We start from the raw sequence: 14,710 nt of genomic DNA, 5'->3' as shown, positions 1-14,710 counted from the left end.
AATCTGAAAAAACTCATCTTCACTAGTGGCAATGAGTGTGGTGTCATCAGCAAAACGCAAGTTGTTGATTTTTCGTCTAGCAATTGAGATACCACTAGACCAACCATCAAGCGCTCTCCTCATGATGTGCTCGGCATAGATATTGTATAGGGCTGATGACCTTCGATGTTAGGCCCCTTAAAACAAGCAACAACAAGATATTGTACAGCTGGGCAGACAATACATAGCCTTGTCTTATGCCTTTGGATACACTGAAAAAGTCTGAGGTATCACCATCCACCCTTACGGTCGCCAAGTTACTGTCATAAAGGCCTTTCAGCAGTGATACGAGATATGCTGGAACACCAAAGTCATCTAATACTTTCCACAGTTTGTCCCACTCAACACAGTTAAAAGCCTTTTTGTAATCTACAAAGCAGATAAAACAGGAACACAAAACTCACGACATTTTTCAATTATTTTCCGCATGTTCAGAATTTGTTCTCGTGTACCTGTACCTTCCACAAAACCTGCTTGTTCCATGGATATCTGAGATTGTAAGAAAGGCTTCAGGCATTGATTCAGTATGTGCAGTAGGACTTTGCTTGCATGGGATACAAGTGCTATGGTTCAGTAGTTAGAGCAATCCCTAATGGACCCTTTATTGTGCAGGGGAATTATGACAGAACTTGTCCAGTCTTTTGGACACTCCCCTGTTCTCCAAACATTGCTGCATAAGAGTGCAATATGTGTACACCTAATGTGAGATAAAAGCAAACCATGAGGCGAAAATCTTAAGTGTACAGACAAAAATACAATTTTATTTTTATAGACGACTATACTGCATTTCAAAAGAAGTTATCACAGACCATCAGCATGTTGGTTTTCACATTGCTTGGGATGGAACTGTAATAAGTAATACCTAGGGCAGAGATGGAGAATGTTCAAAAAGGAACCAAAGAAATTAAAGAATATAGTGGTGGTGATTACTGTTTCGAAGTAAAGTATAACTAGATAACCATTCTCAGTTTAAGAAGGTATTTGCTGACTGTGCAAAAAGAGAATGAGAAACGGTCAGAAAAAGTGGTATGACAGAGAGAAACAAAAAAAGGAAAGGCAGAATTTGTGGAAAGAATGAGATACAGTAAAGACTTAAGGGACAAGGGGGGAGGAGGGCATTAAACCAAACAAAATATGAAAGTAATCAATGAAGTGCTAGACAGGAGAGTGTTGCTCCGATAAATAGGTGATTTATTTTGGTAAGCTCTGTGTTTTAGACATATCTACTGCTGTCAAACTGAGGAACAGTTACAGACTTGATATAAATTCAGTGACGTGTGATCGGATATAATAATTAACTACCGTAGCAAGATTGTTGACGTTGAGGTGGGCTAGAACTTAACAAGTGAAGTTAAGACAAGGCCCGCCACATATCGCACACCTCAACAGCAAACTTTATAACTATAGCACCAACGGAGGATGATTATTACTTCGGTATTGCACATTGACAATACAAGCAGTGCAAGTGTACAATGAATTGAAGTGCAGTGCAATGGATTCCTGATAACAGGTTTGCTACACATGTGAAGTCAGAATATTCGCCATCTGGAGTGCTATTAAGTAGTACCTTATAAAGTGGAGCAATACGATTGTTTTAATGTTGACATTAATATTGTATAAACTGTGTCTACTCCATAATTATTTATTGTTCTGTTTTTTTTTTTTCCTCTGTTGATTTTGTATGAGAACGTAAGAGCACTCAGAAAGAACGGTTATTTAACATCACAAGCAAGTCTTTTCTTCTCAAAATTGTATATTGTATCTCACTCTCGCAAAAGGACACACACTTGCAACGAATGACAAAGTATATTTTACCAGTGTTCTAAATAAGTCCTTTTGATTGTTCAGTTCTTTCTTCATATAGAAAGTGCTTACTCTTAATAGGTTGTGTTAGTGAATGTTGCAAATCAAGATTGAAAGAAAGTCAATGTCGACCAATTACGTGACAAAACGGAAGAAAGAAGATATGGTGCAAACAACAGTGGAGGTAATCCGTCAGTTTTCGAGCACTATATTCACCACTCATCTCTGCATGCAATAGTGAGGTTAAGTTTAACAAACTGTAACACTACACAAAACTCCCACTTCAATAACAAACCCATCTAAAAGTGTTACCACAGACAGCACAAACTGAGTGAACTCACGCCACCGCACAAATCGACCCACACTGGCGATAAAACCACAGTTGCAATAAGTGCGCACAAACATTTACCCCTACCGCCCAAACTGACTCACTTAGGAGAGAAATTCCACAGTTGCATAAAATCCGGACGGACATTCACTGACTTGAAAAAAAAAATGGCGGACGACACGGAAGCTCGTGTAGAAGATGCTCTACTATACCTAACAGATATTGCGGAAACAGGAGGTTATATGAAGAAAGAAAAGAAGGAGGAAATCCTAAAATCGGTGAGTGTACTGAGAAATTACTTCACTGTGCAGAAAAAGGCTCAAAAATCAAAAAATGATGATGAAAACATGCCTTCAATAGAGGTTAAGGGAACACAAACAGAAAGCTTACAAGAGAAGAACTACAGCTGCATAGCAGGACAAGTGGCGCCATCTAGCGACCAAGAACAAGAGTTAACAAGAGGCACTCAGCACACGCTGCCACCTACGGGAGAAACGGCAGATGATCTGGACCCCAAGCTACATCAATCACTAGAATACAAAATTACCGAAAAAGTCAACAATCAAATGAGAGCAATGATAGCAGACATCACACACAATATCAAAAATATGATTAAAGAGGAAATGGCAGCTACAAAGCAGCAGAACCCTGTACCACAGGAATTTGTAAGAATAAATAAGAACGACTTCATACGAGAGAAAATCAACCGCCTCACGGAGGAGAGTAGCGGAAGGGGAAACCACTCCACCCGGGAGCAAGAACAACAGCCGTATGCAGAAGTAACACATCAATACCAAGAACAAAATCAGACAACGGATGAAGAAGAATAGGAAAAATGGAGAAGACAAACCCACAAAAGGCACAGACGCCCGGAGAGACAGCAACAAACCATGAACGGTACAGGAGCGAAGGACGATGACTTACAGGCAGAAGGAAAGAGGGCCTGGCTGTATGTGGGAAGACTAAAACAGGAGACAACGAAAGACGCGGTAAAAAGATTCCTAGCCAAAAAGGGAATAGCAGAGAATGTTACTTGCAAAGAGATAGAAACAAGATACAGCACCAAAGCTTTCAAGGTAGGAATACCTTTCAACTTCCTTGAAAGTGCAAACAAGAGGGAATTCTGCCCAACAGGAGTAACAGTTAGACACTACCGTTTTATTCGGTCTTTTCGAAGAGAAACAGGGGCAACACTTGAATAAAACAACTCAGAAGCTCTTGGAAATCACAAGACTTGGAGAAATCGACGGGAGAAGAAGGATGAAAATAATGTTATGGAACGTAGAAGGATTAAAGAGCGCAGCATGCATAGCTCCACCAGACTTTCTTGAAGGATATGACGCAGCTATATTCACAAAAACCTTTCTCACAGACCATTGGCAGCACCCAGAATACTATAGCATACACCTGCTAGCGAAACAAGGAGAAAGAGGAAGACCCCAAGAAGGAATAACAGTCCTTCTTAAACCGTGGATAACACCAATTGTATCGACATCAGAGCAGAACCACTCCATTCTAATAGAGACAAAATACATCACAATATTAGCAACCTACTTTCAGCCAAATGCAACGGTTATAGATATAATAGACGAATTGGGCCAACAAATAACACAGAGCAAGAAAGACATCCCTCTAGTTATTGCAGGGGATTTAAATTGTCGGTTGGACATACCAAATCACAAAACAAAATTAGTAATAGATTCACTGCAAGAAGAAGGTTTCAACCTGCTAAACGACACGAATGTCCCTACATATATTTGCTACAATGGCAAAAGCACTATAGACATCGCCCTCGTAAGAGGAGAAATAAAAGGGGATATCAATCCACTTTGGTGCGCGAACCACACACCAATAAGAAAACACATTCCAATGAGCATCGACATACAAAATGAATGGAAGGCAAAAAACAAAAAAAACAAGAAACGAGACCACTCTCAAGGAGATTGGATGTTAGAAAAGTGGAAGAATGCAAAGAAGAGATAGAACATATCAAAACACTAATCGACAACTCAAATGTAGAGGAAGCTGTGCATGAACTGGAGAAACTCTTAACACAAGCAGCCAGCCCCAGGAAAGTGCGAACAGCAAAAGCATGGTTCGATCAAGAGTGCTTCCTATTAAGGAAAGAAGTGCTTCAAGCTCTTCACCGACTAAAATCGGACATCGAGAATCATACACTCCTCCAGACATACACCGAGAAAAGAAGATGCTACAAAACACTAACACGGGAGAAGAAAACGGCATACAGGGAAGAAGGAAGAATAGTTGAGGAAGCCAGGAGAGACCCATTCATAGCAATCCGCCCTCGAAAGCAGGCACAGACCCACTATATCAGCATGGAGGAATGGACGAGACATTTCAAAGACACCCTCAGCAAAGAAGGAAGAGAAGGAACACCGGAAACCAACCAAGTGCATATAACGCATGAGATGGCAGCATGGTCTCCACTTACTACAACTGAGGTTCAAAACATTATTGAATCCACAAAAAATAAAAAAAGCTGCAGGACCGGAAAATGAATACCTGAAAGACACGGCTCATCTACTAGCTCCAATTTGGACGAAACTTTACAATAAATGCATAGAAGCAGCCAAAATCCCAGATCAGTGGAGACAATCAATAGTAAAGGTAATTTTCAAAGGGAAAGGAGACCCGAAGGACACAAATAAATACAGAGGAATAGCCCTGGAAAACGATCCTTTTAAGATATTCACAAAACTAATCATAGAAAGAATAAGGGACACAGTAGAAGAGCACCTCCCAGAATCTCAATTCGGGTTTAGGAGAGGAAGATCCACTCTCGCAGCGGTGGAACTACTGCTAAACAACATATGGGAAGCCATCGAAAAGAAGGAAAAATACTATACAATCTTTATAGACTTCACAAAAGCCTTTGATCTCCTGGACCGAGCATTAGTACAAAGGAAGCTCGAGGAAACTCTAGGAAGAGACAGCGTCTGGACAAGAATCATAAACTCCATAAATGAATGGAACAAGATAAGAATCTCGGACAGCCTAGACCTTTCAGAACCAATAATTCAAACAAATGGTGTACTCCAAGGGGACCCGCTAAGCCCTCTGCTGTTCATCCTGGCAGCGAAGGACATTATGGAAATTGTGCAAAATGAAGATGTAGCAGCATACGCCTATGCGGATGATATTGTGATTGGCTCAAAAAGCTTAAAGAAACTGCAGAACACTATAGACGAAGTGGGAAAATGGTGCACTGAAAACAAGTTCGTAATTAACACAGAGAAGACGGAAATGATGGTGTTCAGATCAGGAGGGCAAATACCAAAATCGACAAGAATCACCTTAGAAGGGAAAATAATATCGATCACCAAAGAATACAAATATCTAGGGATAACACTCCAGCCGTCTGCAAAATGCTTCACTACACACACAATAGAGAAAGCGACACAAGCAATTAGAGCGATAAACGAAATAAGCTTCATCAGAACACTAAGTCTTGACACAGCAATGGCGCTCTTCAAATCGAAAATCTTTCCAATACTTACGTATGGGATTGAAATTATATGGACACACCTGAATGAAAAGAACTTAGCAACACTGGAAAGAGTTAAAGCAACATACATCAAAAGAGCAATTGGAGTGGCAAAAACAACAAGATCCAGATTAGTCTACCTTCTCGCGCGGGAAACTTTCCTCATAGAGGATTTAAGGTCAATGTACCCCCTACCTAACACAACGCCATCGGTGAACCTACTAAGGACACTAATAAGGAAAAGAGAAGAAGTACCCATGGAATTCTATGGAACTGGGGCCATGATCGATCGTACATGGACAGCAGCAAATTTTGAGACGAGGCACGTGTTTACAAGACTTGCAGTACATGGATTCCACCATGTCATCTGCAAAAACACAACATACCACGAACCGTCAAACTCATGCAAGTGTACATTATGTGGACAGTTATGTGAACGATATCACTTAGAACTCTGCAACAAGAGGACTAGATCAATCAGAGACTATGCGTCCAATGGTGCAAGTGTTAAATTGTTATAACACCTTTCACTAATGTATGGCTATTTTGCTGCGATAAATGTTTTAATTTAAAGTTCATTTTTTTGCTAGTGGCTTTACGTCCACCGACACAGATAGGTCTTATGTTGATGATGGGATAGGAAAGGCCTAGGAGTTGGAAGGAAGCGGCTGTGGCCTTAGTTAAGGTACAGGCCCAGCATTTGCCTGGTGTGAAAATGGGAAACCATGGAAAACCATCTTCAGGGCTGCCGACAGTGGGATTCAAATCCACTATCTCCCGCATACAAGCTCACAGCCGTGCGCCCATAACCGCATGGCCAACTCGCCCGGTAATATGGGAAAGAAGAACAGCTGAAAACTGTTCCCTTAAGAAATAACAGATGATCCAAACTGTAGAGACTCATAACACAGAATTATAGGGGAAAAAAAAAAAAAAAAGGTATAGAAGAGTGGAACTGTTTAACAACACATTTGTTAGGGACAAAAGATGGAGTAATATTCACACACAACCAACAGAAAAATTTGAGTATGAAGAATATTCTCATGTTAAATGTAAGGCTGTACAGCAATCAAACAAAGGAGGATATCAGAGCAACAGGAACATAATTTGAAACAAGCATTGCTGTAGCATAGATGGAACTGACAATTTAAATTATGAATGCAGAGAACGTTGTGGGGTGGTAGTAGACAAACAGATTGCTCAAGAGTGAAAAGAAAGAGAAACAAATCCCAGATGATAGGTGAAGGGTAACTATAATATAATTCTTATTATAGAAAGATATGAAAGCAAAGCAAGGTCACCTGAGAGGGGTGGAAAATAAAGGCTTCAACTATCTGTAACCTCAGCACTTGGTGGGATAGAGTGGTTAGCTGTATGCCTGGCTGCCTTTGCCCCCAGGAATAAATCTGATACTCATTTCTGCTGTAGGCTGAGTGAACAGCAGGGCTATGTGCACCTCCAGAAGTGGAAATCTTGTTTCTTAAATTTTTCGACTTAGAATGAGGTATGAAGGCATGTAATAATTATAGACACATTATAAACACAACACGATTGAGGAGTGGACAAGTCATCATCATCATCATCATCCTAAACCATCTCCAGTTTCCCGGGTGTGGTATATGAGCCTCCTACATCTCATCCTGTCCTTGTACCATTCTTCCTCCACCAACTTGTCCCAATCATGACCTCTCAGCATTACATCGCTCTTAACTAAATCTATCCATTTCCTTCGTGGCCTTCCCACGGGTCGTCTTCCTTCTACCTTTCTGTCAAATTCCTTCCTTGCAGTTCTGTTTACTGGCATCCTCTTCATGTGATCAAACCACTTCAGTCTTGATATCTGAATCTTATTTAGGAGAGAATTGTCTATTCCTACTTCTTCTCTAATTTTCTCATTCCTAATCTTGTCTTTCCTGGTTTTCTGGATCATAGTGCGTACGAATTTCATTTCAGCTGCCTGAAGTTTGGAATTATCTCTATTGGTCAGTGTTGTGGTTTTGAGACTGTATGTAAGAATTGGTGTATAATAGGACTTGTACAATGTCATTTTTGTTTTCATGGGTATTTGCTCATCCCACAGCAGGTGTCTTACCTGGTGGTAGAATTGTGTTGCCTTATTGATTCGATTGTTCACCTCATGTTTTGCTAGGTTGTCATTTGATATAACGCTACCCAAGTATTTGAAAACTGGAACGCTGTCCAGTTGAGCTTCATTTAACATGACTATTGGTTCTGCTCCTTCCCCATACACTTTCATCACCACCGTCTTGGTCTTGCTGATGTTTAAACCATATTTCTTAAACTCCTCATTCCAGCTTTGTATTCTCTCTCCCAATTCATCTTCTGAGTCACTCCAGATCGCAACATCATCTGCAAATGTGAAGGCTTTGATATCTCCATGTTCTTTCCTTTTAATAGATTTCATTACTACATCCATTACAATAATAAATAGAAGTGGTGACAATGAGCTGCCCTGCTGCACTCCTCTCTTTGTTTCAAACCAGTCCGACAAACCACATCCTACTTGAATACAGCTTCTGTTCCCACTATACAACATTTTCACTTTGTCTATGAGGCTATCTCGCACTTGAAGTTCTTTCATGCATTGCCAAATTCTTTCCCTTGGTACACTATCGTATGCTTTCTCAATGTCCAAAAATATTAGGAATAAAGGCTTGTTCTTCTCCCAGTATTTTTCCATTAGCATCCTAATTGCGAATATAAGGTCTGTAGTTGACCTTCCTGGTCTAAAACCATACTGCTCTTCTTCCAAAATTGGTTCAACAATATCTCTGATTCTGGTCTCTATTATTTTTTCCAATATTTTCAGGACATGAGACAGTAGTGTGATACCACGGTAATTAGTACATTTTCGTCGGCTTCCTTTCTTGAACAGAGGTACAATGATGCCCATCTTCCAGTCCTCAGGAATAGTATTTTCCTTCCATATCTTGTTGAGCAGTCTATAGAGCCATTGGATTCTTGGAACTCCCGCTGCTTTCAGCATATCTGCACTTAGTTCATCTACGCCCACTGCCTTTCCTTTCTTCATGCTCTTGAGCGCATTTTCAACCTCAAGCCATGTAATTGGTGGTTCAGTTGTGGTTCCTCGACTTGGCTCTCCTCTATCCGTTATGTTTTCTGTATCTCCATTCAGCAGCTTTTCGAAATAGATCTTGAGTTCTTGTTTAATTTCTCCCTCTTCTTGTGCCAGAGTTCCATCATCACGTTCTATTGTTTTTATGGTCTCTTGATCCCTTCGCTTGTTTTTCACTACTCTGTATAGCAATTTCATATTTCCTCTACTGTCCTCTTCCAGTTTGTCTGCAAACTCATTCCATTTCTTCTCTTTTTCTTCCCTTACAATGTTCTTTACAGCAAGTTTCTTGTTCCTGTATACTCCTTGAAGTCTTTGTATTTCTTGTTCATTTCGTTCTTGTCCCTGTTTTTGTTTCTCCTTGTCCAGTGCCTTCTTTATTTGGTTTCTTTCACCGCTGTTTTCACTCTATCATTCCAGCATGGTGTCTCCTTTTTTCTTTTGATAGAACTTGTAACTCCACATAGGTTTTTGGCTTCTCCCACAAAGGTGTCTTTGAAGGCCTTCCATTCTTCATTAACGCTGGTTACTTCACACTTCGGCAAACTCTGTTGAATCCTTAGTTTGTATTCTTCCTTTATTTGGACTTCTTGCAACTTCCAAGTTTTAATCCTTGGTTTTTTCGTAATAAGTTTCTGCGTTTTATTTGTCTTATGTTTGAAGTCTACTACCAACAATCTGTGGTCACTGTCCATGCTTTCACTAGGGATGACCTTTACATCTGTGATGTACCTGCCACCATCTTTATTTGTGATTACGTAGTCAATCAATGTTCTATACTGGCCATCCCAACTGTACCTTGTTATTCTGTGACTGTCTCTTTTTTTTGAAGAATGTATTTTTGATTATAAGATAATTTCTTCTGCACAGATCTAATAGTTGTTCTCCTTCTGGGTTCCTTTGTCCAAATCCATGTGGACCAATGGTGTTCTCGTACCCAAGTCTGTCTACCCCAACTTGCGCATTTAGATCTCCAATAATAATAACATTTTCCTCATTAACTGTATCTTCCAGGTCTTGCCGAAATTTCTCTTTGTCTTCCTCACTGCAGCCTGTCTGTGGGGCATACACTTGTATGATGGTGTACTTAGTGTTCTCCACTTTCATGGACATTTTAATGATTCTATCACTTTTGCAGATAACTTCAGCTGTAGCATCAGTCCTTTCGTTAATTAAGAATCCAACACCATTTTTCGCTACCTTCTCCTGTCCACTCCAGTATAATTTATAACCTCCACGAAGTGTCTTACTTCCAATCCCTTTCCATTTGGTCTCACTTAATCCCAATATTGATATTTTTCTTCTATCCATCATGTCTAGGAGTTCTTCTAACTTTCCAGTTAATGATAGAATGTTCATAGTTCCAATTCGGTATTTGGGTCTCTTTTTTATTTGGGGTTTCCTTTCAGAACATTGTATATCATCGGCCTTACGGTCATCATACTTTACAATTGTCTGAGAGGACGTGTCAGTCCGGTCTATAATATTCTTTCCGAGGCTCTTTTTCTTATTGAAAGCAACTATACTCAATACTCTCCTGCTGACTTGCTAGGCCTAACGCATAAGAGGATTTTCTTTCAGGGTTTACTCCCTTAGCCTTTGAGGATGCCTTCCTCGTCCTACAAGGCAGAAGGTTCCATCTGTACACCCCAGAAGGATGGGTTGCCTCTTCCGCCATCTCCGCCGTACTGAAGTCCATCTTCTCCGCCGTAGATGCCGTTGAGGTCTTCACCCTTAACCCAGGGCAAGGGCCCTCCATTTTTTATGACCCCTGGAGAGAGGGTGTCCCAGTATTTTAAAACCCCCAGGAATTGGGCTACCTGTTGGTCCGCGGGTTGTATTGGTTATTTCAACCAGCCCTACATACTGTAGGGGGCCCCTATCCGCCACTTGGGGACGCGCTCTGTAGGGGTCAGGTTCCCCTGGTTACTTATTGGAAGTTAACCCCACCCACAAGGAGTAAGTATTATCTTAAAATATAATTTCACCATTATAAAACATATTTTATCCTTTAACTCTAATGGAGAGATAATACTATTTTAAATATTCTCTTGATTCTAAATAACTACAAGCAGAACTTACCAGCCCTGTTCTTAGCCAGGAAGTACATGAGATCATTCACCCAATGATCATTATCACAGTTGTAATACTCCAAGCCAACCTCTCGAAACTGAAATGGGTAAAAACAAACATTGAAAGCAAAAATTGCAATTCAATTATTATAGTTCTTTATGAAAATACGTTAAATGAAGAATAATAAGAGCAAAAATTATACATAAACATGTTCTGACTGACTGATTCATCATCGCCGAGCCAAAACTTCTGAACATAAAGAAATTAAATTTTGGGGATACATTTATGTTAGAGTCTAGGTGCTCACTAAGGGAGGATTTTTTAATATTCCGTCACTAAGAGGGTGAAAAGGAGGATGAATAGTTTAAATGAGCATATCTATATCTCAAAAACTTAAAAGTTTACAGATGTAGAAATTGGTATTTAAAATCTCCTTAAGAAACATGTATTTTTTTTGTTTTTGGAAAATTCCCTCAAGGGAGCTGAAAAAAGGTGAAAAAAAAAGTTGAATGCCTTTTGTGAGGATACTTATATTTCAAAAACTGAAGATGTCACAGACATGAAAATTGGTATTTGGAATCTCCTTTAAAAATAAAGAAACATGCATCTTTTTGTTTTTGGAAAATCCAATTAATGGGGGTGAACAGGAATGACAAAGGGGGTGAATTAAAAAGAAACTATATCTACAGTATATCTCAAAAATGTAAATTGTTACAGACGTGAAAATTGGTATTCGGAATAACCTGTAAAAGTAAAGAAGCGTAGATAATTTATTTTTGGAAATTCCACTTAAGGGGAACTGAAAAAGGGGGTGAATTTTTAAAATGAGAATATCTACAGAACATCTCATAAACTTGACATGCTACAAACGTGAACATTGGTATTTTTAATCTCTTTTAAAATAAAGAGATGTATTTTGTTTTGTTTTTGGAAAAAACACTTGAAGGACGAGAGGGGAAAAAAGGACTGAAAATGGGGTTGAATTCCTTTTATTAGAATAATGATATCTCAAAAACTGAAGATGTTACAGAGGTGAAAATCGGTAATTGAGTCTCCTTTAAAAATAAAGAAATATGTATTACTTTTTTATTTTGAAAAATCCACTAAATGTGGGGGGGGGGGGGGAAGATTTGAAAAATTAGTGGATTTCTTTGTATGAGGGTATTAATATCTCAAAAACTGAAGATGTTGCAGACGTGAAAATTGTTATTTGGTATCTCCTTTAAAAATAAAGAAACACGCATTTTCGGCGATGGGATCAAATAGGTTGGGGGTTGGAAGTGGAAAAGGAGTTGAATTCTTTTATATGAGGATACATATATCTCAAAAACTGAAGATCTTACAGTCCTGATCATTGATATTTGGAAGCTCCTTTATAAATAAAGAAACATGTATTTTTTCCCCGGAAAATTCACTTAAGGAAAGAGGGTGAAAGGAAGTGAAAGAATTGAATTCTTTTTATGGGATACTTATATCTCAAGAACTTTCTGGCTCCATGGCTAAATGGTTAGTGTGCTGGCCTTTGGTCGCAGGGGTCTGGGGTTCGAGTACCGGTATACCTACAGAATATAAGTAAAAAACGAAACATGTTTCAGACGTGAAACTTTGTATTTGTAAAGTCCTTTAAAAATACAGGAATATTTTTTTTATTTTCGGAAAAGGCACTTAACGGGGTGGGGTGAAAAGAAGGGAAAAAAGTTGAATTAATTTTTATGAGGATACTTACATGTGAAAAACTGAAGATGTTACAGACGTGGAAATAGGTATTTGGAATCTCTTTTAAAAATTAAGAAACATTTTTTTCGACTTGAGACAAGACTGTTTCTCATATGTACATATCTATGTCGCATGGTCGTCTTAGCCCCCAAAGGCAATACCACAAACATGGTTTGCAAAGAATTTCTGGGGTAAATGAAACTCAATTTTTCAGTGAGTTTTTATACCTTAGCTATGTTCAGATAATGTCTTAATACAGTAATGAGGAATGATTACTTTTAACAAACTACAAAATCCATGCGAGTGAAGCCGCGGGTAACTACTACTTGTATATAGAAAGGACAAAAAGGAACACACAAGGGGACAAACACAATGACAGGTCAGCATGGGAAGAGGGAGCAATAGAAAGAGGAGACGAGGGCAAACATTACAGACTTTAAATCTCATGTTTGAACTGTATTGACGGTTGAACTTTTTACAAACTGTCAAATTGTATTTGATTATATTCCTGATCAGCACTTAATAAACATCTCGTTAAGACGAGTTTTCAATTAGAAATGTTTCAACCCAACATGGGGTCATCCTTAGTAAAATACATTATAGAAATCTAGAAACATTAAACACACAATCGTATACCGTGCTTGTTAAAAAAAGATTTTAAAATATCATGATTACATAAAAATATGCGATGATTATACAAGTTTTTGTACTGGAGGCCTTTTTGTCGTAACTTCCTTGTTGCCCCTCGATGCAATTTAAATATATCTGTACATTGTTGACTCTCAATTATTGTGTTAATTCAGAGGCTAACATTATGTGAGTTGCTAGTGAAGTTGAACTGTCTGATTCATAATCTGTTATGTGGATAATGAAACCAAATTCAAAATTAAAAAGAATTGTAATCAACAAGAATATTTAAGACAAGGTTTTTTATGATAAAAATAACTCAGGTTACTGCGGGAGCACATCAATTGAGTGCTGGACTCCGCAGTCAGCAAACACGGGAAGGTCAAGCGGGCCATGTAGCGTAAGTTATTTTCCTCATCAAAAAACTTGCCTTAAATATTCCTGTTGATTACAATTCTTTTTCATTCTTAATTTGGTTTCATTATCCACATTACAGATTATGAATCAGACGGTTCAACTTCACTAGCAACTCACATAGTGTTGGCCTCTGAATTAACACAATAATTGAGAGTCCACAGTGTACAGATATATTTCAATTGCATCAAGGGGCAACGAGGAAGTTACAACAAAAAATCTCCAGTACAAAAACTTGCATAACGACTATTACCTCATATTTTAATTTCATCATGATTTTTAGATTACTATAATACACTATACTGAGGATGACACTATGTTGGGTTGAAACATGTCTAATTGAAAACTCATCTTAACTGTAGATGTATATTAAATATTGATCAGGAGGATAATTAAATACAACTTGACAATTTGTAAAAGGGCAAACATGACACCACAAAAGAAAAATGTCAACCTCCACATCTTCTCTCTCTCTCTCTCTCTCTCTCTCTCTCTCTCTCTCTCTCTCCCCTGTGCTTATCCAGGTTTCTTCTTATCCTAAACTTTCCACATCAAGACTGAATATTGATATCTGCTCTTCTGATGAAGCCAGGAAGCAGAAACGAGCTTGTTGGGGGCTGAGAAGAAATAGATTCAGAAGAACTCGGATCAATTAGGAGAGAGCCCATCTATTCGGGTATGACAGTGTATTAAGATATGGTGATTGTTCTTGTCCTTTTGGGTTCTCATGTTTGTCCTTGTCTCTTCTTTCTATTGATCCCTCTTCCCACTCCGACCTGTCACTGATTTTATCCTATTATGAGTTCCTCCTTTTCATGCACCTATCTCTCCATATATAATTTGATTCGACACTTGTTTGTTCATTTCCAATACTTACAAATAAATATAAAATATACATCACAGACAAAATTACCATTTTCTTTATTTCCAAATGAAAAGAAAACTGCATTTACAAGAACTAACTGAACAATTCAGGATCATTAAAGCCTCTGTTTCATACAGTACATGAGAAAAATATCTTCATGACAGGTAACATAGCTGCAGGTAATCTAAGCTACAACTAGAGATGGGTTTTACATGTGATAAATATCATTTTTGGTCCGTATTG

General features: G+C 38.6%; 1 protein-coding gene across 2 annotated transcripts in view; it reads right to left on the bottom strand.

Annotated features, from left to right (window-relative positions):
- Positions 1-14,710, bottom strand: part of LOC136876111 (thioredoxin domain-containing protein 11) — a 120,208-nt gene that overhangs the window by 68,060 nt on the left and 37,438 nt on the right. For both annotated transcript variants that reach the window (XM_067149781.2, XM_067149782.2), the window contains one exon: positions 10,855-10,942. In XM_067149781.2, the coding sequence (XP_067005882.2) occupies positions 10,855-10,942 (88 nt within the window). The remainder of the gene's footprint in view (positions 1-10,854; positions 10,943-14,710) is intronic.

This window comes from Anabrus simplex, chromosome 6 (genome assembly GCF_040414725.1).
Source record: "Anabrus simplex isolate iqAnaSimp1 chromosome 6, ASM4041472v1, whole genome shotgun sequence".
Classification (NCBI taxonomy): domain Eukaryota; kingdom Metazoa; phylum Arthropoda; class Insecta; order Orthoptera; family Tettigoniidae; genus Anabrus; species Anabrus simplex.
This window is presented reverse-complemented; position numbering and strand designations above follow the sequence as displayed.